The sequence below is a fragment of the Camponotus vicinus genome, unplaced genomic scaffold (genome assembly GCF_025532165.1).
Source record: "Camponotus vicinus isolate PSW18456_S1 unplaced genomic scaffold, iyCamVici1.0 SCAF_3, whole genome shotgun sequence".
Classification (NCBI taxonomy): domain Eukaryota; kingdom Metazoa; phylum Arthropoda; class Insecta; order Hymenoptera; family Formicidae; genus Camponotus; species Camponotus vicinus.
The window spans coordinates 2,748,665-2,775,941 of record NW_028141967.1 but is presented as its reverse complement, the minus strand read 5'-3'; the positions used below and the strand labels follow the sequence as shown (position 1 = coordinate 2,775,941).

At 32.9% G+C, this 27,277-nt stretch overlaps 2 protein-coding genes and 1 long non-coding RNA gene across 3 annotated transcripts in view; 2 read left to right on the top strand and 1 right to left on the bottom strand.

The window, feature by feature from the left end:
* The first annotated feature begins 7,512 nt into the window (after positions 1-7,512).
* On the top strand, positions 7,513-13,153 carry LOC145967810 (juvenile hormone acid O-methyltransferase-like). The gene is made up of 6 exons (XM_083092783.1): positions 7,513-7,648; positions 8,612-8,821; positions 8,946-9,117; positions 11,772-11,907; positions 12,286-12,427; positions 12,571-13,153. Exons 2-6 carry the CDS (start codon positions 8,635-8,637, stop codon positions 12,786-12,788), a joined length of 855 nt encoding a protein of 284 aa, XP_082948909.1. The 5' UTR covers positions 7,513-7,648; positions 8,612-8,634; the 3' UTR covers positions 12,789-13,153.
* Positions 13,154-17,179: 4,026 nt separating this feature from the next.
* The window catches only part of LOC145968301 (uncharacterized), a 21,697-nt gene continuing 11,599 nt past the window's right edge, over positions 17,180-27,277 (top strand). Inside the window, exon 1 of the mRNA XM_083093682.1 lies at positions 17,180-17,258. The gene's annotated coding sequence lies outside the window, so the exon portion shown is untranslated. The remainder of the gene's footprint in view (positions 17,259-27,277) is intronic.
* On the bottom strand, positions 19,640-24,886 carry LOC145968738 (uncharacterized). The gene is made up of 2 exons (XR_014437842.1): positions 24,411-24,886; positions 19,640-19,837 (listed from the first exon to the last, which is right to left on the bottom strand). It is a non-coding gene; the product is annotated as an uncharacterized LOC145968738 (long non-coding RNA).

Genomic DNA, 27,277 nt, shown 5'->3' with positions numbered 1-27,277 from the left:
TACTTTTTAATGAAGACTTAAGATGTTTGATATTTTCCAGTTATCAATATTGGCTAAATATCTATCTAGAAAATTAGTACGAGTACATTTATTTCAATCAATGTAAATTAATACAAACGCGAAGGATGTAAAAGGTATTAAATAAAACATGTTAAACGCGTATAAAAAATATAATATTAAAATATTAACAATCGCATTTAAATTATAATCCTGGAACATTTTGTACATTTTTATATAATTATGAGGAATATTCAAGTCAAAACTGAAATTTAATTTTTAGACAGATAAAGAGACAAAATTATATGACTAGTAAAGAAGATTTATTTTCAACGTAATCTTCATTTATATCACAGCAATTATCCCATCGATATATTGACATATTAATTCTGACGAAATAAAATACTTGCAAACCGAATATTTTCAGGACGTATATTGATTTTTTACCAAAAGGAATCACAATAACAAATATTATTATGTTGTTTGGATCTGTTTGGTTCATTAAAGAAACACTTGGGCGGCAAGTGATTGCAATTGGAAAATGAGCTTGAAATATATGTTGCAGTTTAAGACAAATTGTTTTATTCTGTCGATATTATTGCATTGGTACATCGATAAGATAAATGCTGATATAGATGGAGATTACGTTAAAAAATAAATGTTCTTTACCAGTCATAATTTTATCTCTTTGCCTGTCTAAAAATTAAATTCCAGTTTTGACGTGAACATCCTTCGCGTTTGTATTAATTTACAGATTGAAATAAATGTACTCGTACTAATTATTTGCATTGAATTTATATAACGAATCTATTTTTTTTCCTTGATAATTCAAAGTATTAATATTCTTTCAAAAATATCAAATAATAATAATATTAAATATGAAGCTATTTTTCTAACAACTTTAATATTAAGAGCTTCGTCTGAAAAATATCGGGTCCATTCGGATCCATCTCAGCTGAATATCAATTGTTGAATTATTAATCTTCACTTATTTTATCTCTCTCTTTTTCTACTCTTACTTAAATAAATAATTGCATTATATATTTGTTACTGTGTATACACACATCTGTAATGCATTTTAAATAGTGACGAACAGAGAGAGGAAGGATAGAACAAAGCAGAAAGCAACTGATGCTTTGACATTTAACAGAGATAGATCCGAATGCGAATTCGATATCTATCAGAATTATGTAGATATTCATAGATGTTCATAGATATTCATTACATAGATATTCATTATACCATTTAAATGATTGTAATCACTTTACATTAAGAAATAAATTGTAAATTTTTAAATCGTACATTTTTTTACAAATATATCGAATAAATAATATTAATAATTAATAATAATAATTAATATTAATAATTACGCAATAATTGTCATTATTTGTTTCAATTGTTATCATACATATAAGCATATAAAAAAGTTAATTAGCTGTATATCCTATTTCTACAGAATTTGAACATTATCCTTCATTAAAATTGGAATTGTAACTTCATTAAAAAGTTACTTGACATTGTAAATTAATTTTACAGCCATTTTAGATTAACTTACTTCTCGTTTAAGTGAAAATTTCCTTAATAGAATTAATTATATATTAATAATTATATTATATTATTATTTATTAATAAATATGTATTTGTTATACGATTGTGTATCGAACGTATATATATGTAATCATGTACGTTTAATGATTTCATGTATATTTGACGATTTTATTTCTCTACAATAGTCTTATCGTAATATTTTTTGAAGAAACATTCGTTTATAATTTTATGTACAATTTACAAAGATATAATTTAAAATTTTTTAAATATTTTATGTTTATAAAGAACGAAGTATCATGAAATATACTTATTAAATCGTGATGCTTCTAATTATATATCGCGACAAGAAGAGATGCAAGCTGCGTCATCTGTTAGCTACTTGTGTTCAAATATCAAATATGCTTATCAAAAGTCGGCAAAAACAAGAACTCGAAAAGTGGACCGATTATAAATTTTTATTCAGACGATAAAATTTTAATCAAATTAATCATTAAATTTAAATATTATAACTGTTAAATTTATAATTTTATATATATATATATATATATATATATATATATATATATATATATCATTCTGTAAATCGAATTACATATGTAAATTAATAGATTAGCTCAATAAAATTAGTTCAAGCTAATATGAGTTTTCCTTGTTTAACATTTGACAAAATTTTATCATATAATTTTCATTTTATCACAAATTTTACCAAATTTTATCATAAAGTCACTCTCGAGGTCTCAATTATTTTCATCAAACGTAGTTTTTTCTCAAAAAACTTATATTACAAACAAACGAAATAACAGATTTAATAATCAAATGAGTTTGCCGATGCAATCAGCTGATTGCCAATTAGCCGCTCGAAATACGCTCGTGCGAGCGAGGTGTTTGACATGTCAGATCACATCGACTACCTATTACATGCGACGTCCGGATATCGCTTCAAATTCTTTGAATTTATTGATACTTGCAGAAATAGAGCTTTTATATTCTCCAGCTAAAAATATTAAATTAAAACTTAAATAGTTAATTAGATTAAATAAAACTCAAAATCAAAATAAATATATTTGTATGGAGTGACTCGCATGTAAATTGTGAACACAAAAAAAACTTTGTGTCCGTCCTTTCGTTGCGTTGTAATATATAAACTCGATATTCGTGAATATATATATATATATATATATATATATATATATATATATATATATATATATAAATGGTTTTATCTATTCTAATTTAGAATATATGTTCATCAAATATAAGCACAAGAAAAGACGCTATAGATAGAATCTGCAATTTCAAAGCTTTAAATAATTATATATTTCATTTATTTATTTAATTAAGTATATATATTTTATTTATTTAATTAATTATATATTTTATTAATACATTGTTTTCTTATTTACTTATTTATATATGGAGAATAGCAATTTATATAATTGGATCAAACTTTTTTGTTAAATTTTAAGATTTTTTACAAAAAGTACATTTTATTTTCAAACATTTTTCATCCGCAAATATTCGTATCTTGAACGTTCAATCTAGAAATATGAATCATCAAAATTAAAAAACTTGAAATTAAAAAACTGAGCAAGCGATTAAATAATCGGCTGTATGACAATGCAATCGCACAAACTCGCACGTACTAAGCAAATATGAAATAGTTTGTATCCAGGCAACTCCTTCGAATATTGCAAAAATTGTAACAGAATAGATACATCAATTTATTATTAAATTTCGAATTTGCGTCGCTATATGTGTGTTTAAGTATACTCTATTTGTCTGATTCTTGTCGTGTTTGACCAATAATTTCTATTACAAGTCGTATGCAATATATAAAACAAACGAATAACTTGCTTACATATTCTAGTTACTTGAGTATTATCATGAAAGGATAGAACCAGTGCAGTACACTTTATTTGATAATTTGAATGCAAAAAAATGTATTATCTTTTCAATGAGTTCGCCAAAGAGCTAAAAAATATATCTGGAAAATGTATGGATATCGGTTCTAATTTCTGGAGATATAACGAAGGAGATTCTTCTTCCAATTTTTGATTAAAACGAGAGAATGATTAATAAAAAAGAATAATAAATTATAAAAAGAATAAAAAAAAAAAGAAAAAAAGGAGGTGCCCCCACATACATTGTGTGCTATAAATATAAGTTAATACAACAATTATAATAAAGATATAACAATTATTATAAAGGTGTAGATATTATGGTGAAAATGATTAAATATGCGAATAAAACGTACGGTGATGAGGAACAACTCAAATTCGAAGTATTGGATATTCAATCTAAAAGTTTGCTCGAGAAATGCATTTCAAAATTTGATGATATATTCTCTTTTTTCATACTTTGCAATGGTGATCATGATATTCGATAAGAAAAATTATTAAAATAAAAGTACTCTTTTCAAAGTAGATTAGTCTTTTTTTCGTATTATTAAATATATAAATATATTATTATTTTCATATATTATTTTAATATATAAATATATTATTATTTTCATATTATTTTCATATTTTTTTTATTATTCTTATATTTATTTATACACTCGCGTCCAAAAAATAGGGAACGCTTTTCAGAGGCCGAAAAAATGGTCATTTTCAACTGACTGTAACTCGGCGAAAAATAATCACAGAAAAAAAACTAAAAAAGCATTTTGAAGCTTAAACCTTCGTCTTTAAGATGCTTTAGGCGACTTTTCAGAAGATCAATTTTTTTAAATTCTGTACTTTAAAGTACGAGGCAAAAAATTTTATCAAAAAATTATACAAGTTTGACGCTTTCCAGCTCGATAAGAAAATTTTTTTCTAAAACGTTATTCAAATAGTAATAAACTACAACATATTCTCTACAGTTTGCTTTTTTAAAAATTGTCGTATAATTTTTTTTCACCGAGTTATCGGACTTTGAAAAAAAAACGTGTTTTTCAGGAGAATTATCGTAGCTCGCTGAAAAATGCCGTTACGGAATAGTTTAAAAAAGCATTTTATAGAAAAAAGTGTATACCTTAACGTCTTGTAGATTATTTTTTGCAATTTTCTTCATTCGCTGTTCTGCAGCTGTGTGAAGAAACCATTGTTTTGTTCCTGAAGCGCTGTTTTTGACACTCTGCAGTTCCGTGGAAAATTTTTTTTCGAAATTTTTCGCTCCAGAACTACAAACTGCGTTATTTCCCCTGCAAAGTGCTTTTTTTAAAATTGTTCTACGATTCTTTTTGACCAAGTCACATTACTTTGAAATAATCTATTGACACGATACATTTTTCAGACGAATAATGTTTATCGTCGGCATTAGCATTACCCAATGTGCACCACGTGGAGGTTGCCGATCGGATTTTGCACATCGTGTGTGTGTGTGTGTGTGTGTGTGTGTGTGCCCGTGTGCATTCAAAATCGCGTATTGCCTCCTCTCTGCTCTATCACGGCTTGTAATCGCTCTCGCATGTTTATGCATCTCTCGATGAAGTGCTGGGGAATTTCGCGCCAAATTTGCTGAAAATTTTCTTCCAACTCTTCCAAATTACGCGGCGGTACATCGCGATCTCTCAATCGACGCCCCATTTCATCTCACACGTGCTCGATAGGATTTAAATCCGGGCTGCAGGCGGGATGATGCAGCAGCGTGATGTTATGCCGCTCAAAGAACCGCTGTGCCAGGTTCGAGACATGTGGACGGGCATTGTCTTGCATGAAAATAAAGTTTCTTCGTCTCTGACTCAGTGGCAAAACCTGTCATTGGAGGATCGCGCTTATGTATCGCGCACTTGTCATAGCTGGGGGTGGTACGATCACTAAATCACTACGATCTCTCGCGGAAATACAGCCCCAAACCATCAGAGAACCACCGTTGTAGGCCTGCATCGGCATAACGCAACGACGATCGAATCGTTCGTTCCGTCTTCTCCACGTACGTATGCGAGCATCGTTGCTGAATAAACAGAAACGAGATTCATCGGAAAAATAGACTGAACTCCACTGTCTTGCAGTCCAATTCACGTGTTCTCGTGCATACTCCAAGCGCCGTAAACGATGTCCGAATGTGAGCCGTGGTACTCGAGCGCGCGCATGAGATCGTAGCCCAGCTTCCCTCAAACGTCTACGAATTGTTTGCTGGCTAACGTTGTTCAGATTTTGATTCTCACTTATAATCTGTCTCGCCGTTACTGTGCGCCTCTGCAAAGTGTATCGAACAATTGCTCTATCATCCCGAGATGTTGTCAATCGATGACGGCCACTGCCCTCACGTCTCTCAAAATTTCCGCTTTCGAGATATCGGCTCCAAGCTCTGCTTACTACGGAAATCGAAACACCGAATCTTTGTGCTACAAATCGTGTACTTATACCCGTTTCTAAAAGTGCAATTATTTGCGCGACTTGCGTTATTTCCAAATGTCTTCGCAACATTTCGAAAAATTTTCACTCGATTACGCGAGAAAGATCGTCGAAATACTGAATGTTTGACCTTGTTGCTCAAAACGCGTACTTCAGAGGAGTTGGAAGAAAATTTTCAGCAAATTTGGCGCGAAATTCCCCAGCACTTCATCGAGAGATGCATAAACATGCGAGAGCGATTACAAACCGTGATAGAGCAGAGAGGAGGCAATACGCGATTTTGAATGCACACGGGCACACACACACACACACACACACACACACGATGTGCAAAATCCGATCGGCAATCTCCACGTGGTGCACATTGGGTAATGCTAATGCCGACGATAAACATTATTCGTCTGAAAAATGTATCGTGTCAATAGATTATTTCAAAGTAATGTGACTTGGTCAAAAAAAATCGTAGAACAATTTTAAAAAAAGCACTTTGCAGGGGAAATAACGCAGTTTGTAGTTCTGGAGCGAAAAGTTTCGAAAAAAAATTTTCCACGGAACTGCAGAGTGTCAAAAACAGCGCTTCAGGAACAAAACAATGGTTTTCTCACACAGCTGCAGAACAGCAAATGAAGAAAATTGCAAAAAATAATCTACAAGACGTTAAGGTATACACTTTTTTCTATAAAATGCTTTTTTAAACTATTCCGTAACGGCATTTTTCAGCGAGCTATGATAATTCTCCTGAAAAACACGTTTTTTTTTCAAAGTCCGATAACTCGGTGAAAAAAAATCATACGGCAATTTTTAAAAAAGCAAACTGTAGAGAATATGTTGTAGTTTATTACTATTTGAATAACGTTTTAGAAAAAAATTTTCTTATCGAGCTGGAAAGCGTCAAACTTGTATAATTTTTTGATAAAATGTTTTGCCTCGTACTTTAAAGTACAGAATTTAAAAAAATTGATCTTCTGAAAAATCGCCTACAGCATCTTAAAGACGAAGGTTTAAGCTTCAAAATGCTTTTTTAGTTTTTTTTCTGTGGTTATTTTTCGCCGAGTTACAGTCAATTGAAAATGACCATTCTTTCGGCCTCTGAAAAGCGTTCCCTATTTCTTGGACGCGAGTGTATATTACTTTATATATAACATTATTATTATAAAAAATTAAAAAAATGAAATAAAAAATAAAAATAAAAACATAAATAAACATAAATAAAATAATAATATAAATATAATTTTTTGTACATTTTTATACATTTGTTTAGTTTTGCGAAACAATAGAAACTGCTCTTTCTAACTACTATTTAAAATATATATAAAATTATAGCTAAAATTATATGTAAAATTAAGCGACACGTTAAAGATTTTTTAAAATAAAAATTCTTTAAACTCTTTTCCGTGAAGATCTGGTTAAGAATCGGAGATGTTAATGAAATTTTCATGTAATGTTAAATTGTGCCGAATGAAATTGAACGTTGACTGAAATTTATGCACTGCCTTTATCGCATTTATCAGTATAGATATATTAACATAGATATGATAATATATATCCATATTTATTAGTTATATTCCTCTTAAAAGGCTCCGTCTATCTATTCAGTCATTTTTTGCTCTCTGTCGCGATTTAAAGAAAACGTCTACTATTGGTCCTCAAGCTCGTATGATTCTCGCGACCAAATATCGACTAACAAATAAATAGCGCACCTGGAGCACTGGATCAGTATTACGTATATACTGAGCCTGTGAAATTTACAACGAATAACATCGGTGAGTATACATGAACCGCGATAAAGTCGGAATCTGAAGAGAGCTATATTAAAATATAATTGATCTCGCATAGTGCAGTAATAATTGAAATTTAAGCGTATCGTTCAATTCATTATGTTTGCACTTTCGTCCAATATTATGCCAAAGAAAGAAGCATGTATGTCGATCGTGTCTCGTCATCGGCCGACTTAGCTGTCGCTGTTCCACAATCGACGAAACAGCAGAATTAAAGAAAAATAAAATTAAGCTTGCTAACAGAGTGATTTTATTTCCTAATACACAGAATATATGTTCATCAAGTGCACGACAAAGGACACTATAGATAGAATCTGCAATTTTGAAACTTAATTAATTATATTTCATTTATTTAATTTATTTATTTAATTAATTATATACTTTATTAATACATTTTATATATATTTTATTTATTTAATTAATTATATATTTTATATACTTTATTTATTTAATTAATTATATATTTTATTAATACATTTTCTTCCTATTTATTTATTTATATGGAGAGAAATAATTTACATAATTGATCAAGCTTTTTTGTTAAATTTTAATATTTTTTACAAAGAGTATATTTTATTTTCAAACATTTTTCATTCCCGAATATTCGTGCTTAAACGTTCGATCTGAAAATATGAGTCAGCAAAATTAAAAAACTCGAAATTAAACAACTGAGCAAATGATTAAATAATTCGCCATGACAATGCAATCGCAAATTCGCACGTACCAAGCAAATACGAAAAAATTTTTATCCTCCTTCGAATATTCTAAAAATTGTAACAGAATAGATACATCAATTTATTATTAAATTTTGAGGTTGCGTCATTACATGTGTTTAAGTACATTGTATTTGTCAGTTTGTCTTATATTTGTCATGATTGATCAATAATCCCTATCACAAATTTTATTTAATAATTACATGACAAGTGATTAATATCCTACTTATTCTAGTTATCTGAGTACATCGTGAAGTCATGGTAGAACCAGCGCAGTACAGTTTATTTGATAATGAATGCAAAAAAAATGTATCATCTTTACTCAATGAGTTCGCAAAAGAGCTAAAAAATATATCTGGAAAATGTATGGATATCGGTTCTGGTCCCGGAGATATAACGAAGGAGATTCTTCTTCCGTTTCTTGATCCAAACGCGACAATGATTGGTAAGAAAAAATAATAAATTATAAAAATATAAAAAAAGAAAAAAACGCGCGCACATATGCACTGTGTGCTGTAAGTATAAGCTAATACAACAATTAAAATAAAGATATAAAAATTATTATAAAGGTATAGATATTATGGAGAAAATGGTTAAATATGCGAACGAAACATACGGTGATGACAAACGACTCAAATTCGAAGTGTTGGATATTCAAACTAAAAGTTTGCACGAGAAATACATTTCGAATTTTGATCATATATTCTCATTTCATACTTTGCAATGGTTGGATGACATTTGGTAAGAAAAATTATTAAATTAAAAACATCGATTAGTTTTTTTTTGTAGGAAATAACTTTATATGTGACAAAATTTAAATAAAAAGGAACTATTTGTAATAAAAAATCTCCTATTATCTAAAATAGTAAAAAAACTATTATAGTAGACTAAAGAACCATGTGCTAAATTCATATATTAATACATTGAGAGTAATTATTGATCTTCTAAAAATATCTTATAAAGGTAAAAAAATACGCCAAGTACATAAAAGAAACCAAAAAATCTAAAAGAGTGATAAAAATAAAATATTTAAAAACCGATATGAGATCAATACTATTAGCCAAGTACAATAAATTATATGATATTAATTCGTAATCGATACTAAATGAGTTAAGATTACTTTAATTCCTAAAGCATTTTTTATATGATGTATATAATTTAAAAAAGTTTTACACAAATTCTAAATCGCATAAATGACCTTCAGGTCGAAGTAAGATATGAAAACTTGCCCCGTATTTAAATCATATATACAGTTTAAAAACAGAAAAAAGCTAGATTTTTGATGGACCCAATGTAAAATTTAAAATTACACTACGGACTGCGTACGCGCGTAGCTAAATTTCGAACTTATATATCTTGTCTCCTCTGTATTACCTGGAAATCATCACATAGAGATTAGGCAAAGTGAAATCTCTTTCTTTATGAGTTTTTTTTATTTTCTTATTATCTACAAGTAAAGTTTAATTGTTGTAAGTCAGATTGAAAAGCTTCGTAGGTCGTTTCTGGCCCACAGGCTGCCTGTTGCATATTCGTAGTCTAAAGCTTATTTTATAAAAATGTAAATTGTACTTACTAAATGAAAGGATTAACAAATATATATTGTATATATGTATATTATATAATCAAATTTTTTATTTTATTCAAGATATGTAAACGACGGAGCGGGAGGGGGGGCACACCAAGTTTTCATATCTTACTTCGACCTGAAGGTCATTTATGCGATTTAGAATTTGTGTAAAACTTTTTTAAATTATATATATCATATAAAAAATGCTTTAGGAATTAAAGTAATCTTAACTCATTTAGTATCGATTACAAATTAATATCACATAATTTATTGTACTTGGCTAATAGTATTGATCTCATATCGATTTTTAAATATTTTATTTTTATCACTCTTTTAGATTTTTCGATTTTTTTATGTACTTGGCATATTTTTTTACCTTTATAAGGTTTTTTTTAGGAGATCTCACTGCTTTTTGCAAAATTTATATTATTTCTACAGAAAATATATGTTAGATTTTTTAAAGATATTTTTTTATGTACTTGACGTATTTTATTTTACCGTTATAAGGTTGCTTCTAGAGGGATATCACCACTCTTTTTTGTAAAAATTTATATTATTTCTGCAAAAAATATATACGCATTTTTAAAAATCTTTACTAAGGGTAAGTCGCGTATTTTTACAAAGTCATTTTCTACATATTATAGTTCACTCCCAAGGAGTGGTTTTTGAATATTGTTATAATACGATAAATTAGTCTCTTTAGAAGTCTTATCTAACGGCTCAGTTTTTATATTTTTGTGATACCGTTTTCGAGATAGATTAGATTTTACCCCCAAGAGGTTTTTGAAAATTGTTATGCGATAAATTAATTTCTCACACGTATACACATATCACACGTATGCACACACATGTGCATAAATGGTTTTGTTTCTTAAAGCATTTTTGCACACTAAAGCGAATAATCATATATACGCGGTATGAACGCAGCTTGAGGGACAAAATCGCTTTGAATGTGTGCGTGCGAAGATACGTTCATGAGTCTGAACCTTATTATGACGGAAAATGAAAAATGTCACAATTCTGACATGCGATTATCATTTCTAGGGATTAATTGCACCGATTTTATTCAAACTGGTCACAATCGAAAGCTTGAATTCTTACATTATATAAGAAAAATGCCGTTAGATTTTTAATTACGGCTTTAGTTTCTGAAATATTTCAATCGAAAGTTTATGTGTGTGACGTCATTTAACATAAAATTCCGGATAAGCTACTTGGTAGCGCCGCGCCGAAAACAGTGACTCTCAATGCTCGGATCCAATTTTTTATCAGTTTTTTATGTACTTGGCGTCGCGACGCTACCGCGTCGCTTGATAGTTTGAACAACTTGATCCTTTACCTATCAAGAAATAAATAAATATATATATATATATATATATATATATATATTTTAATCAAAATTATATTTTTATTCGATTAAATTAATAACAACATCCTTTCTTTTAAATTTTAACGAAGATTTATAACATATCAGATTTAGATTTATATTATTATATTTATTTTTCGATATATCAGAATGCGACATTATGTATAGTACATTTTTTATTTTGCAATCAATTGTAATACTGAGGATGGCCAAACTAATGTGTCGAAACATATGTTTTTATTTATATATTTAATATGTACAATATTAATAGATAAATTTAGCATGGAAACATTTAGCGTATAACTCTTTAGTTCATTATAATTGTTTTTTACTATTTTTATATGACTTCACCAACATACTTTTACACACAACTGTGTTTCAAAAGAATATTCTAATAGATGTATTTTAATAGATGTATATTTTTAAAATTATAATTAACAGTTTAATTTCGTTGTTTAACAGCCAAACTTCTAAAAATATTTATTGTATGCTTCGACCTGGTAAAATTATGCTTATATTAAGCATAGCGCATCACAGAATGCTTTTTGAATCTCTGAAAGTTATAATGCAAGATATGCGATTTGCATCATACATGAAGGTATATTATTATATCATTATTATTATCAAAGATGTAGTATAAGAAAAAAGATTGTACATTAATTTGCACATGTGTAAAAAAAAACTTTGTTTTTATAAATTTCAAAAATCCGACGAGTGTATATGCATGTAATTAACTAAAAGATTCGATTACATTAAATTCTAATTTATTGATGTAGGATTACTATAACACATAGAATTTATTATCTTCACTTTATTATCTTTAGTGAAAATATTGATATCGCGACTATCAAATGTAATAGTTTGCAATGTACTCAGCATAATTTTTAAAATTGCTTTCTTTATATATTATATATTCATGTATTACATTACCTCGAAGTTCATCTATAAATTACACTAATAGAATTAACTTATACAGGACAAAAGGAAATATACTGGGTTTCACGATTCAGTCCAACCTGATAAAGAACTGAAAGAAATGTTTGAAAATATCGGATTTCAAGTTCAACATTGCAGTCATCGAGAGATAAATAGTGTTCTGAGTGCAAAAAAGTTTGTATGTAAGTATTTTTTCGTGATATGCATTCAAAAATTAAATTCTACACTATGTGATTAACATTCGTATCATGGATGTTTTTCATATTATGTTTTTCCTTATTTCTTTTAATTAAAAATTTTCTAACTTTATTGTTTATTTCAACAGCCATGGTTATCTCACAGCACAGTTTTGCATTTTTGGAGCAATTGTCGCATAATCTAAGGATAGAATTCCAGAATGAATTTACACGTATATGCGAGGAAATTCAAGATAAAGAATACAGAAGTAATCAAACTAATGATAAGCTATGTGATGATGAGAAAAAGAAGGATCCTTTTAATTATACTGTGCTAGTAATTTATGCACAGAAGAATGTTTCATAATTGTATCAGTCTATGATGGGAGTCAGTCTATTATGGAAGAAAAAGAAACGTCTGCAAGCTGTGAACATGGCGTTATTTTCAGACATATTAAAACATTTAGAATGAAGAAAAAAATATAATTATAAAAATTAAAATAAAAAGTGTTTCTCTCCAATTCTGACATTACAGTCTCTATTATGCATAATTACATATACATCTTTGTTACATGCGAGATAAGAAAAGGTTTAAAACATTTTTTTTTTAAATATATTTAAGACACGCTTCTTTCTGTTATTATGTATTTCAACATTTCTTGTTAAAACTTATTTCTAGTCTACAATATCCTCATCGGTATGACTTGCGGATAATAAATGAATTTACACATGCGTTCTTTCTCTCTTTTTTTTCTCTCATTCACAGTTTATATAATTTCATGTCACGCTTTTTCACAAATAATCATCAATATGTAACATTACTTATGTGCGCATCTGCAAGGTATCAAAGTGGTCAAACTTGTTTTCATATTCATAAAGCGTAGCCAGTTGGATGCTACAGTCTCCATCTCCTTCACAGTGTAAACAAACTTTCATTTAAGTTCTTATAAATCGCAATAATTGGCATAGAAGTCGCTCGATCCATATGCAAAAAAGAAAGATTCATCCTTGTACTATTGATAATGCAAGCGCATTACGTAAATTTATATAATATGTAGTAAAAAATATTCCTGACGATCTATATTAAAGAATCTGTACTTTCTCTTTGCGTTATTTCTAAAACAGCCGATTACGTAACAGCACTAATATGCTTGCAAGAAGAATTAAAAAAATCGCTATATGTATATAAATCGATTTTTACATAAAATATCTTAATACACTTTAAATTATCGATATATTACACATATTGCATCCGATGGATAAAAAGTTTATTCATACTTTTCATAATTACACATATGCTGTAAAGAGTGACGCCAAAAATCGCCTGTTTCACCACCCTTAAAAGCTGACTTGAATTTAGTGCTAAACGATAGTTATATATAAGACATTGATTTTCTGAAAGTTTTAGATTGAGCCCACTCTTTATCTTCAAGATATGAGGGGTCAAAGTTCGCATTGTGCATCAACGTCCTTATCAACTGTTCTGACGCATTTCAGATGGTGCTTGATTAGCGTGAGTCCCCGTGCCTCTCACGATTTGGGGTGCTTGATTAGCGTGAGTCCTCGTGCCTCTCACGATTTGGGGTGCGGATTAAGAGAGCATGACCCACCCGCGCGCGCGCGCGCACACACACACACACACGTATGTAGGTATATGTGTAAGATTTTATTCTTCATGACACATATTATGACCTTATTTTCTGCATGTAGATCTTATTGAAGCAGTGGATAAGGCACTTGATGCACAATGCGAACTTTGACCCATCATTTATTGGAGATAAAGAGTGGGCTCAATCTGAAACTTTCAGAGGATTAATGTCTTATATATAACTATCGTTTAGCACCAAATTCAAGTCGGATTTTAAGGGTGGCGAAACAGGCGATTTTTGGCCTGTTTTTGGCGTCATTCTTTCGGTTAATTCCGTCAACGTTCAATTACATTCGGCACAATTTGACATTACATAACGATTTCATTAACATCTCCGATTCTTAACCAGATCTTCACGGAAAAGAGTTTAAAGAATGTTTATTCTAAAAAATCTTTAACGTTGTTTAATTTTACATATAATTTTAGCTATAATTTTATATATATTTTAAATAGTAGTTAGAAAGAGCAGTTTCTATTGTTTCGCAAAACTAAACAAATGTATAAAAATGTACAAAAAATTATATTTATATTATTATTATTTTATTTATGTTTATTTATGTTCTTATTTTTATTTTTTATTTCATTTTTTTAATTTTTTATAATAATAATGTTATGTATAAAGTAATATATAAATAAATATAAAAATAATAAAGAAAATATGAAAATAATATGAAAATAATAATATATTTATATATTTAATAATACGAAAAAAAGACACTAATCTGCTTTAAAAAAAGTACTTTTAATTTAATAATTTTTCTTATCGAATATCATGATCACTATTGTAAAGTATGAAAAAGGAGAATATATGATCAAATTTTGAAATGCATTTTTCGGGCAAACTTTTATGTTGAATATCCAGCACTTCGAATTTGAGTTGTTCCTCATTTCCGTACGTTTTGTTTGTATATTTAATCATTTTCTCTATAATATCTGTACCTTTATAATAATTGTTATATCTTTGTTATAATTGTTGTATTAACTTATATTTATCTCACACAGTGTATGTGAGTGCGCGCACGTTTCTTTCTTTTTTTATATTCTTATAATTTATTATTTTTTCTTACCAATCATTGTCCGGTTTGAATCAAGAATTGAAGAAGAATCTTCTTCGTTATATCTCCGGAAATTATATAGAACCGATATCTATACATTTTCCAGATATATTTTTTAGCTCTTTGGCGAACTCATTGACTAAAGATAATACATTGTTTTTGCATTCATTATCAAATAAAGTGTACTGCACTGGTTCTATCCTTTCATGATAATACTCAAGTAACTAGAATATGTAAGCAAGTTATTCGTTTGTTTTATATATTGTATAAGACTTGTGGTAGAAATTATTGGTCAAACACGACAAGATTATAAATCAGACAAATAGAGTATACTTAAACACACGTAGCGACGCAAATTCGAACTTTAATAATAAATTGATGTATCTATTCTGTTACAATTTTTGCAATATTCGAAAGCGTTGCCTGGATGCAAATTATTTCATATTTGCTTGATACCTTCGAGTTCATGCGATTGCATTGTCATGCGGATTATTTAATCGCTTGTTCAGTTGTTTAATTTCGAGTTTTTAATTTTATTTTAAATTTTGGTGACTCATATTTCCAGATTGTACGTTCAAGATACGAATATTCGTGGATGAAAAATGTTTGAAAATAAAATGTACCCTTTGTAAAAAATCTTGAAAGAGTGACGCCAAAAACAGGCCAAATATCGCCTGTTTCGCCACCCTTGAAATCCAATTTGAATTTGGTGCTAAACGATAGTTATATATAAGACATTAATCCTCTGAAAGTTTCAGATTGAGCCCACTCTTTATCTCCAAGATATAATGGGTCAAAGTTCGCATTGTGCATCAAGTGCCTTATCCACTGCTTCAATAAGATCTACATGCAGAAAATAAGGTCATGATAAATGTCATGAAGAATAAAATCTTACACATATACCTACATACGTGTGTGTGTGTGTGCGCGCGCGCGCGCGCGCACGTGTGGGTCATACTCTCTTAATCCGCACCCCAAAACGTGAGAGGCATGGGGACTCACGCTAATCAAGCACCATCTGAAATGAGTCAGAACAGTTGATAAGGACGTTGATGCACAATGCGAACTTTGACTCCTCATATCTTGAAGATAAAGAGTGGGCTCATTCTGAAACTTTCAGAGGATCAATTTCTTATATAACTATCGTTTAGCACTAAATTCAAGTCGGATTTCAAGGGTGGCGAAACAGGCGATTTTTGGCGTCACTCTTTATCTATTAAATTAATTATATACTTTATTAATACATTTTTTTATATATTGTGACGTTGCCGTCCCTACGCGCGTCCATCCGAAAATCTTGGCGGGGCGCGAGCCGAGCAGCCGCGTCAGAAAAAGATTGCGAGAGCCGAATCGAGATCTCCGGAGAGACGAGCGATAATTGATATTTCGCGTCTTTAATAGTTATTATTTTTTTTATGTATTATTTTGTACTTAGGGCAACCCGCCGAAAAACATCAGGAAGAGGACGAAGAGGAATCTCTAGCGACAACCGACACGGCGCTTTTCTTCCAACCACCGATTCGAGCGCGGGGATAGCGCCCAAGAATCTCCAAGTCGAAACAGCAGGATCCCGGGTGGCGTTCGCTCCGGCCGAGGAAGAAGGAACCTCCCCCGAAACGGCTATCTATGCCCGAAATTACGGGGCCCGGGACGACGCTAATCTCCGCGGACGGTAGCAAGAGATCAGCTAAAGAGGACCGCCGATAAAAGGGTCGCCTAAAATTAGTCGATTTAAATTATCGGGGCCGTTACGACCCCCGATATGGCATTGTCGCAGGGCGCAATGATGGGCCTGTTCTTTTTAGCTGCTTTGTTGCACTAGTGCAATTAGTTAGAGTGAAAGAAAGTATGTTTGTCTTTTTCTAACTTATCGCACTAATGCAGAAGTGCATCTAAAAAGAACAGACCCGATATCTCGCGTGTCGCGGTGCTATTGGCCGCGGATCCGCGCACCCCTGCATGCAGGATTGACGCCGTTATCGACCCTGGATCGCGAAATCGAGGCAGACATTCTGATGCGGGCGCTCGTAGCGTGTAGTACCTACTCTGTTTACTCTCGTTGTCGTGTCGCTGCCGAGATCAGATCGAGAGGACGGAGTCGAGGATCATCCCCTGCCTACAGGAGCGAGTATCGGTGAGGTTGCCCATCTCTAAATTGTGAGCTACGTACGCGATCCCGTCCGCTACCCGGCTGTTCTGTCGCCGTCATTTCCATCGCCGATCATTTTCGTGTTTCATTGTCGCTCGAGCTTTGCCCTGAGCTTTCGATTTTCGTGCATTTCGGGCGACTGGAGACAAGCGACCGAGGCGTCGAAGACGATCCTAACGTCGGCCTTAATTGATAGGAAATCGTTCGTCTCTCTCCGGGATTCGAGGTGCGCGGTAAATCGCGGGAAATGCGTTCGCTATACTTGCTGTCGTGAAGAGAGTTGTCGAAGCCGCATAAGACATCCCCGCAATCGATCTTCGAGCGGTTTTCGTGCGTTAATTAGCGCGCGTGTGTGAGCGTTGCGCGTCGTGAATTTGTGAGTATCGTTCCGTCTTTGTCGTGCTTAATTACGTCGTATGATCTGCGCTTATTTCGTGGTATTTGTCGTGGGTGTGAGTGTGTCGCGGTGTGTAATAAATTACGATAAATTGCGAGATTGTCGAAATTCGAGAGATTCGCGTAAGGTAAAGAGCGTTACGCCGAAAAGTAAAGTACAAGCGGCGTTCGACGGCTGTCGATTATCGATTGCATCGACCGTGCTCATCGCAAGCGAGGATTTCCGTCTTCGCAAATTAATCCACTTTTTTCGCTCACTTATTAAGCATCCTGTCGAACCTATTGCTGTCGATTAGAATAGCGAGTAAAAGAGTAAAGGGAAAAGGTCTGTACCAAGTTCGATGATTTGATCGTCGAATTATTAAGAAAAAAATAGAAAATAAAATAAAATAAAAGAGATAACAAATTAAAGAGAGAAAGAATAATAACATAAATTAGAAAATTTGAAACGGTCTAGAAGAAGTGTTATCGCTTTCTTATATTAAAACAATCTAGAAGAAGTGAATCGCTTTATTATTATCACCGCTGTCGAAGGAATATCTGTTATATTTCGTTATTTCAAATTTTCTAATTTATTATTATTCTTTCTCTTTTTAATTTGTTATTTCTTTTATTTTATTTTCTATTTTTTTTCTTAATAAATGTGTTATATTTTTCGATATTAAGTCCGCGTAATTTATTTGGGTGTTGGCCTTTCGTGTGGATTCTGTCGTGTTTGTCGAATTTCTGAATTTCCAAAGCCTCGTATAAAACAAATAACTTTTCCACAGACCCTGCCCCTCTATCGTTAGTCGGCCCGTGGCGAATAAGGCCAGCGTTTTTCGCGTTATTTTGCCGTTTAGCGAACTGATACGTGAAAGACCGTATCTGGTGCCCAATTTCGTGATCTCGAGACGGCCTTCACTTCGCCATGACGGACCACCCTCCATCTCTGTTCCTCCGAGCGCAAGTATCTCATTTCGTCCTTGTGTTTTTGACGACGTTTTCGCTCCCCCTCGCATCCTCCTCTCTAACACCCGAGGAGGATTGTAATAATAAAAAAAAATTAACGTCGCAATATATTTTATTTCATTAATTAATTACATATATTTCATATACTTTATTTATTTAATTAATTATATATTTTATTAATACATTTTCTTCCTATTTATTTATTATATGGAGAGAAATAATTTACATAATTGATCAAGCTTTTTTGTTAAATTTTAATATTTTTTACAGAGTATATTTTATTTTCAAACATTCTTCATTCCCGAATATTCGTGCTTGAACGTTCGAGCTGAAAATATGAGAGCAAAATTAAAAAACTCGAAATTAAAGAACTGAACAAGCGATTAAATAATCCACCATGACAATGCAGTCGCGAATTCACACGTACCAAGCAAATACGAAAAAATTTTTATCCTCCTTCGAATATTGTAAAAATTGTAACAGAATAGATACATCAATTTATTATTAAATTTTGAGTTTGCGTCACTACATATATTTAAGTACTACATATATTTAATCACTACATATGTTTAAGTATATTGTTATAGTCCGAAAGACTATAACTTTATTTTATTTTACCGTTAATAAATTTTATATAATTAAAATGCGATGGAATGTTCGCGAACCGCGTAAAACCGCTACTTCAGCGAACCACGCGCGAGTTCGCCGGAAACGCGAAAATACCAACGGGGAAGGGATTTGACTTTGAACCTCCTTCGCTTGCACTTGGACTTGACCGCCACGAAAATCTTCCATGACCATGTATGGTCATGTCGCTAGGCGATCCCCTCCAAAATACCCCTAAAAACGAGGTGTTAAAAACGGTCCACCGCGAGTCCGCGGCGGACAGTCGTTAATAGAAAATTAATCAAAGAAGAGTGCGAATCCAGAGCTAACCGCTAATTTACGAAATCTAATTGAATTGCTAACGAGACGACTTAACGATAGTAAGGGAGAAGGCTTAATTAAAATCAAGCAAATTACTATAAGTGAATATATTTGTGAAAATCATAATAAAAAAATAATAAAAGGTGTAAAACTAAGTGACGGTCCGAGGCATTCTTTGGAATCTCCCGGCTATCCCACATTCCGTGCCGCTCCTGGCACAACATTTTGGTGGCAGCGGTGGGATAGCCGAGATTGCGAACCACCGAAAAATCCTCCTGGATCTTTAACATCTGCAACAAAAAGAAAATACAAAATTAATAAAGTGGACGGAGCAACTGCTATATTAAAACAGACGGACTCAAGCAGACCACTCAACATATAACGCATAAAGTCAACAAGCGATAAGGGATCAAGCAGCTGTATCTGAAAAGAAGCACCAGCGCCCAAGGACCAACGTCGATCTACGACCTTCGTCAAGGCAACGCATCACCGACGGACAACGACCCGTATCTAGCAGCGTCAGCAGTCGAGCGAACCGATAAGCGACCATGCGATTCACCGTACTACTATTGTAAGTCGAAATTTAATTTAAATGTCGGAATCGTTAAACCGATTTCGATTTAATAGCCCGCGATTTTTGAGCGTGCCAGCACGATTGGCAAATAGATTAGGTCTTGTAACACCGCTCCAAGTTGCGGAAGAAGCTACTCAGATATACGAAATAGCGTGCGAAGAAATTTAGAGAATCAATATTCGAGTTCCGAATCTTCCGAAGCGCGCGAACAAGACGATAATTTAGAACAGGACCGACAAAGCGTTAGTCGAGTTACTGTCAGGAGAAATTATTCGCCGATATCCATTGATATTAGTCTCTTTGAGCCAAATTCCGAAAGAAGTATGGATAACGAAGCCGTCGATAGAGAGATCGAACGCTTGCGAGAGCAACAGGCCGAACAAAATGCAGCCGCGAATAATGAAGACGCCGGTCGCCCGGTCGAAAGCACTAGTAATATACTATTAGCCGAACTCGTACATAGTTTTCGAGAAATGCAAGATGAAATACGAGATTTACGCGAACAAGTGCGAAACGTACATATCAATCAAGGAAACTTTAACGAGCCACGAGCAAATATAAACGATGTCCCACGCGACGTGAAGTACGGACGTACCGAACGCGATATTAGAAACAGACGTAGCGCAGCCCCGCACTATCTACCATTAAAAGAAGCGCGATCAATGATTCCCGAATTTGACGGATCATCGCGACAAATATTGCAAGAATTTTTAAATGCATGTACATACGCGGTACAAAATATTAATCCCGCAGACGAAGAATCGTTAATGCAAGCAATTTTATATACTAAATTAAAAGGTAAAGCCATGCAAGACTTCGAGACGCGAAATATACAAACGTTCGAAGATTTAAAACAACAACTTGAAACGTGCTATCAAGCAAAACAAAGCACGACTCATTTACAAATAGAGTTCAATTCGCTAAAACAAAAATCAAGCGAAACCGCACATGCATTCGGGCAACGTGTCGATACACTAGCTATGAAACTATACGAGTCACTACAAGTTATACTACCAATTCGCGAAGTAAAAGGAGAAAAAATAAACATGTTATACGATTCCGGATCAACAATTTCCTTAATAAAATTAAAACATTTAAAGGACGACACATTAATATACGAAAAGAAGATAGCACTTATAGGAATAAGCGGACATAAAATATATACATTAGGCAAAATGTACGCTACGATAAAAATTAATAAACACAAAATTAAACATACATTTTACGTAATAAAAGACGATACCGCCATAGAACACGAAGAAGTTCTAGGATTAGACTTCCTTAAAAAACAAACAGCTAAATGTGATTACGAAACTAACGAAATAAAAATAAAAGCACATTAAAACTCCATCCTTGCAATAAAATAATTTTAAATCCGCGAGACAATAATAAAAGCTGCGACTAATCGTAATCGGATAGGGATAGTCCGAACAGAAGAAACCACGCCAGGAGTTTATATTGGAAGCTGTCTAGTAGAACCAAAAAATTTTTCATGTCCCGTGAGCGTAATAAATACGACCGATGAAACCATCGAGTTAACAACCCCCATCGTCACATTAGAGGACATGGAAGATAAAATTAGCACAACCGAAATAAATACAATAAAATCAAGGACGAAGATTAAAACCAACACTCCGCGAGTCCAGCACATTTGACAATTATTGCGAACTCAACACTTAAATTCAGAAGAGAGGCAGACACTCTTAAAAATCTGCGAAGAATTCAGCGATATATTCCATTTAGAAGGAGAACTACTGACTTGCACCGCGACGGTAGAGCATGAGATAAACACGCGTGCCGACACCGCGCCGGTGAACGTGAAGCCGTATCGTTTACCCGAGAAACATAAGACAGAGGTAAATAGACAAATTCAAGAAATGCTAAAAGAAATTATTCGAATTAGCACAAGTCAATGGAACGCACCGTTATTAGTAGTGCCGAAAAAAACAGACGCAACTGAAAAACCGAAGCTCCGAGTAGTAATAGATTTTCGGAAGCTAAATGAATTAACAATAGGCGATTCATTTCCATTGTCTAATATAACCGATATTCTAGATCAGCTGGGAAATGCGAAATATTTCACCACGTTAGATTTAGCATCAGGATATCACCAAATCCCAATGGCTGAGAGGGATAAAAATAAAACAGCTTTTTCAACTCCCTACGGACATTACGAATTCAATCGAATGCCGTTCGGATTAAAAAATGCGCCAGCAACATTTCAACGACTGATGAATTCGGTCTTAACAGGAATACAAGGACTTAGATGCCTGGTCTATCTCGACGACATCGTAATATATGGATCGAGCTTAGAAGATCATAATAAACGTCTAAAGGAAGTACTACAAAGACTGCGAAAAACTAATTTAAAATTGCAGCCGGATAAATGCGAATTTCTACGCAAAGAAGTAATTTATTTAGGGCATATTATTTCAGAAAACAGAATATCGCCAGACTTGTCAAAGTTAACTGCGATAAAAGAATTTCCAACGCCGAAAAAGGTAAAGGATATCCAATCCTTCATAGGACTCGCAGGATACTACAAGAAATTTATTGAAAACTTTTCAAAAATAGCTAAACCGTTAACAAAATTAACGAAAAAATCGGAGAAGTTCGAATGGACAACGGAACAGCAAGCAGCATTTAAACTACTAAAGGAAAAATTAATGACTGCACAAGTGTTGAAGTACCCTGACTTCACGCAAGAATTTACAGTGACCACCGATGCCTCCGACTATGCGATCGGAGCAGTGTTATCACAAGGAAAGGTAGGCAACGACTGACCGATTGCTTACGCCAGCAGAATATTAACAAAGGCGGAGCAAAATTATAATACCACTGAAAAGGAATTATTAGCAATCGTATGGACCGTAAAACATTTTAGATCATACGTATATGGAAGAAAATTTAAAATTGTGATCGATCACAAACCTCTAATATGGTTGTTTAACGTAAAACGACCCCGGATCAAGACTAATCCGATGGAGATTAAAACTAGAAGAATACGACTATGAAATTATACATAAGGCCGGACGAGCAAACGCGAACGCCGACGCATTAAGTCGTAACGCGATACCGGGACCCTCAGATGAAAATAATAACCATGAAGTCTTAATAATAGAAGAAGAAGAAGAAGAAGAACAAGAACAAGAAGACGAAGCAAGCAACGAACAAGCAAAAACATATACAGAAGAGGAGAAAAAGCAAATACTCTCCGAATATCATGATGCACCTATAGGAGGGTTTCAAGGAATAGAACGAACAATAAGAAGAATCCGACTTCAGCATAGTTGGAAAGACTTAACAAAAGACGTCGAACGATATATTGCAAGATGCGAATCTTGTAAAAAAAATAAATTATCGCGAAAAAATAAAGTACCGTTAATAATTACTGATACGCTTAATAAACCGTTTGAAAAATGCGCGTTAGACATTGTCGGACCGCTAACTGTTACTACTAATGGAAATAAATATTTATTAACTTTCCAAGATAATCTAACTAAATTTAGCAAGGCAATACCGATTCCGAATCAAGAAGCGAATACAATTAGTAAAGAATTTGTTATAAAAATAATACTTGAACACGGAATACCGGAAAAAATTCTAACGGATCAAGGAACTAATTTCATGAGCGAGATATTTAAAAATACTTGTAAACTATTAAAAATAAACAAAATTCAAACAACCGCGTATCACCCGGAAAGCAACGGCGCGTTAGAACGATCGCATCGCACATTAGCCGAGTATCTACGACATTATATAAACGAAGATCAAACGGACGAATGGATGAATGGATGAATGGGATGAATGGATACCGTTCGCGATGTTTACATATAATACAACGCCGCATACCGCTACAGGATATACACCCTTCGAATTGGTGTACGGACATCAAGCCGAAATTCCGACAGCATTGACAAAACCGCCTAAACCGACGTATAATTACGACGATTACGCACAGGAATTAAAAGAAAGATTAAGAGCGACAAACCAACTCGCGAAAGAACACATAAAAGAAGAAAAATTTAAAGCTAAAAGACAAAAACAATACGACAAAAGCACAAAGGAAACACAATTTAAAATAGGAGACAAAGTATTAGTATATGACGAAACACTACGACGTGGAAGATCAAAGAAACTAGATTCACTCTGGACAGGACCGTATACAATTTTAGAGAAAAACTCCAATGTTAATTATGCTATAAAAAGAGGAAGAAAAGCGATACGCATGCACGTGAACAAATTAAAGCTATTTATAGAATATTAAATATTAAATAAAATGCACTTACCCAGGCGAGCGACCACGACCAATGGGAGGCATCCTCTCCCGCAGCCTAGGAAGAGGCACCACAGGCAGACGATAGCCGCCCACGCCGAGCATCAAGAGTTGCTGAAAGCGACGACGCCCCCATAAGGCAGCAAACTCCTGGGCCTCTTGCGCTCGGAAAATATCAAGGAAGTCCACCACCTCATGCACAACGCGCTCACCCGTATTAATATTCAACCAGGGTTTGCAAACTCCTTTGTTAAAATGTGCACCAGCGTTAGTAACGCCATCTGGAAGTGTGCCTTCGGATAATATGAACTATCTTCCGAAAAATTAATATGGTCGATCAAAATACGATAGATCAAATGTGAATCAAATACGCTTGAAGACACGTGTTGCAATATATTGTCGTCAATTGTAGTGTTAAACAGTGTCAATTTTATTATCAACACATTCTCAGTTGCATTACAGTTCAAGTATGTATTTGATAAAAAATAATTATACATATATGCAACTGAGAATGGTTGATAATAAAATTAACACTAAAATTAACCTTAAACTATTTATTCGTTTTTTAAAATTAACACTGTTTAATACTACAATTGACAACAATATATTGCAACACGTGTCTTCAAGCGTATTTGATCCATATTTGATCTATCGTATTTTGATCGACCATATTGATTTTTCGGAAGATAGTTCATATTATCTGAAGGCACACTTCCAGATGGCGTCACTAACGCTGGTCCAAATTTTAACAAAGGAGTTTATAGACCCTGCATTCAACACAACCCGCAAGGATAACGGGCTGTTCGAATATACGCGCAGACATGCCCGCTCAAAACGGTCGCGCGGCAGAGGCGGGCCACACGAAACTTCACCCCTATCGTCGGATAACTTCTCCGACGAGGCGGGATAACTCGTATCAGACATCCTCACTGGTTACTTATGAAAACGAGTGTTTCTGATTAAAGAGACAGCGAGAGACTGAAGCTCGCAAAAGAATATAAAGTATAGCAAAGTTAGTCGAGAAAAATTAAAACCAATCCCACACTGATAAAACTAGCAAGAAACGAATAAATATGACTCGCAGAGTGCATAATATAATACTTAATATATATTATTACAGAACACTAACACTAGGGATCAACCCCGTTCTCACCAAGCAAGACGAAACCCGTCTTCCATTTGAAATTGAAGAATTCAAGCACAACCCAGGAATCTACTACGAGAAAATCGGATATCTACATCAAATCAAGAAGACCTGAAAATTAGTCATCAAATTAGATATAACTGAACTAAATGATAAAACCTGGCAAATAAATAAATATGTGCAACAAACGAACGAAATGTGTAAAAACATAAAATCCGAAAATAACATTAAAAGAGCGTGCGAAAATTTAAAAAACATTATCAACAATGATTCTAATACACTAGCTAAAATAATAAAATTAGTAAATAATCTGTATAAAACATCATCAGACAGACGCAGAGGTCTGATAGATGGAGTAGGCTCAATAACTAAGACGTTATTTGGACTTATGGACGCGAATGATAGCGAAAACTAATAAACGAACAAATTCAACTATTACAAAATAGTCAGCAAACACTAAAACACGTCGCGAAAAATCAAATAAAAGTCCTAAACACTACCATAATTTATTTAAATTAATTAGAAATAATATTAGATTACAATGGTAAATTAATAAATCACTATATTAGAGAATATACGACGCGAGAAGAAATAGATGAACATTTCACTGTAATTATAGCAATGATAACAGATCTAATCAGAGACCCGAAAGACATTTTAGAATACCTCACATACATACGTAAAGGCATAATGAATCCGCTATTAACACCAATAAATGAAATAATTTCCCATTTGAAAGAAGCCGTCTTACAGTTACCACGAGGTTCGTATTTTCCGTTCGAAATAAAATACGACGAATGGTTAACAATAGAAAATTATATGAAAGTAAGCGCGTACTGCGACAAAACAAATGTATATACAATATTAAAATTTCCAATAGTCGCGCAACCAATATATGATATTTTGAATGTAATATCGTTACCAACGTATAATCATGTAAATAAATTTGCGTACACAAAAGTAGATAATAAATTAATTGCAATAAATAAAGATATGCGTATATATGTAATCTTAACAAAACAAAACCTAAATGATTGTATAAATAATAATAATCAATACTTATGCGAAAAAAGTCAACCAATAAATCATGTAAGTACAAATACACCGTGCGAAATTAAAATGTATATACGAGCGCAAGATTACCGCGAACATTGTAACATAGACTATACGATAACGAACCGCACTATATGGATTACGTTACATCAGCCACACTCTTGGCTATATTCGACTGCATCCGAGCAGCAAATTGCGATAAATTGCGATAACCATCCTGAGTATAAAAGGACACTCACAAAATCAGGTCGAATTATCTTAAACGACAATTGTAAACTGACAACTGCAGACATGACAATACAAACAGAAACAATTACATATAGAACGAATATGGAAACATATTTACTAGAATTCAATATAACAATTTCCCGAAACATTGACGAATCAAATGACGAACGAAAATTTAAAAACGTAATAAATAATCCTCTAGAATTAAAAGAATTAAGTAACAAATTAGAAGAAATAAATAAAGATTTAAATAATAACGAAAATAATTTCTTTAGACAAAAGGAATTCATTTATCCAATGGTTTCCAGTGAAATAACCACTATAATTATTATAATACTAATGATATGGATAATTGTACAATATAAGAAAAAGAAATCTAAACAACCGACTGTCACAATAATAGACGAAACTGACAAACCATACGGAATGTCTAGTCCAATATTAAAAAGAAGTAA

Bases quoted from the DNA above. Each gene is read 5' to 3' on its own strand.
- LOC145967810 (XM_083092783.1), top strand. From the start codon at position 8,635: ATGGTAGAACCAGCGCAGTACAGTTTATTTGATAATGAATGCAAAAAA. The intron at 9,118-11,771 runs GTAAGAAAAATT...GTTGTTTAACAG, and splicing joins CAATGGTTGGATGACATTTG to CCAAACTTCTAAAAATATTT. The intron at 12,428-12,570 runs GTAAGTATTTTT...TTATTTCAACAG, and splicing joins GAGTGCAAAAAAGTTTGTAT to CCATGGTTATCTCACAGCAC.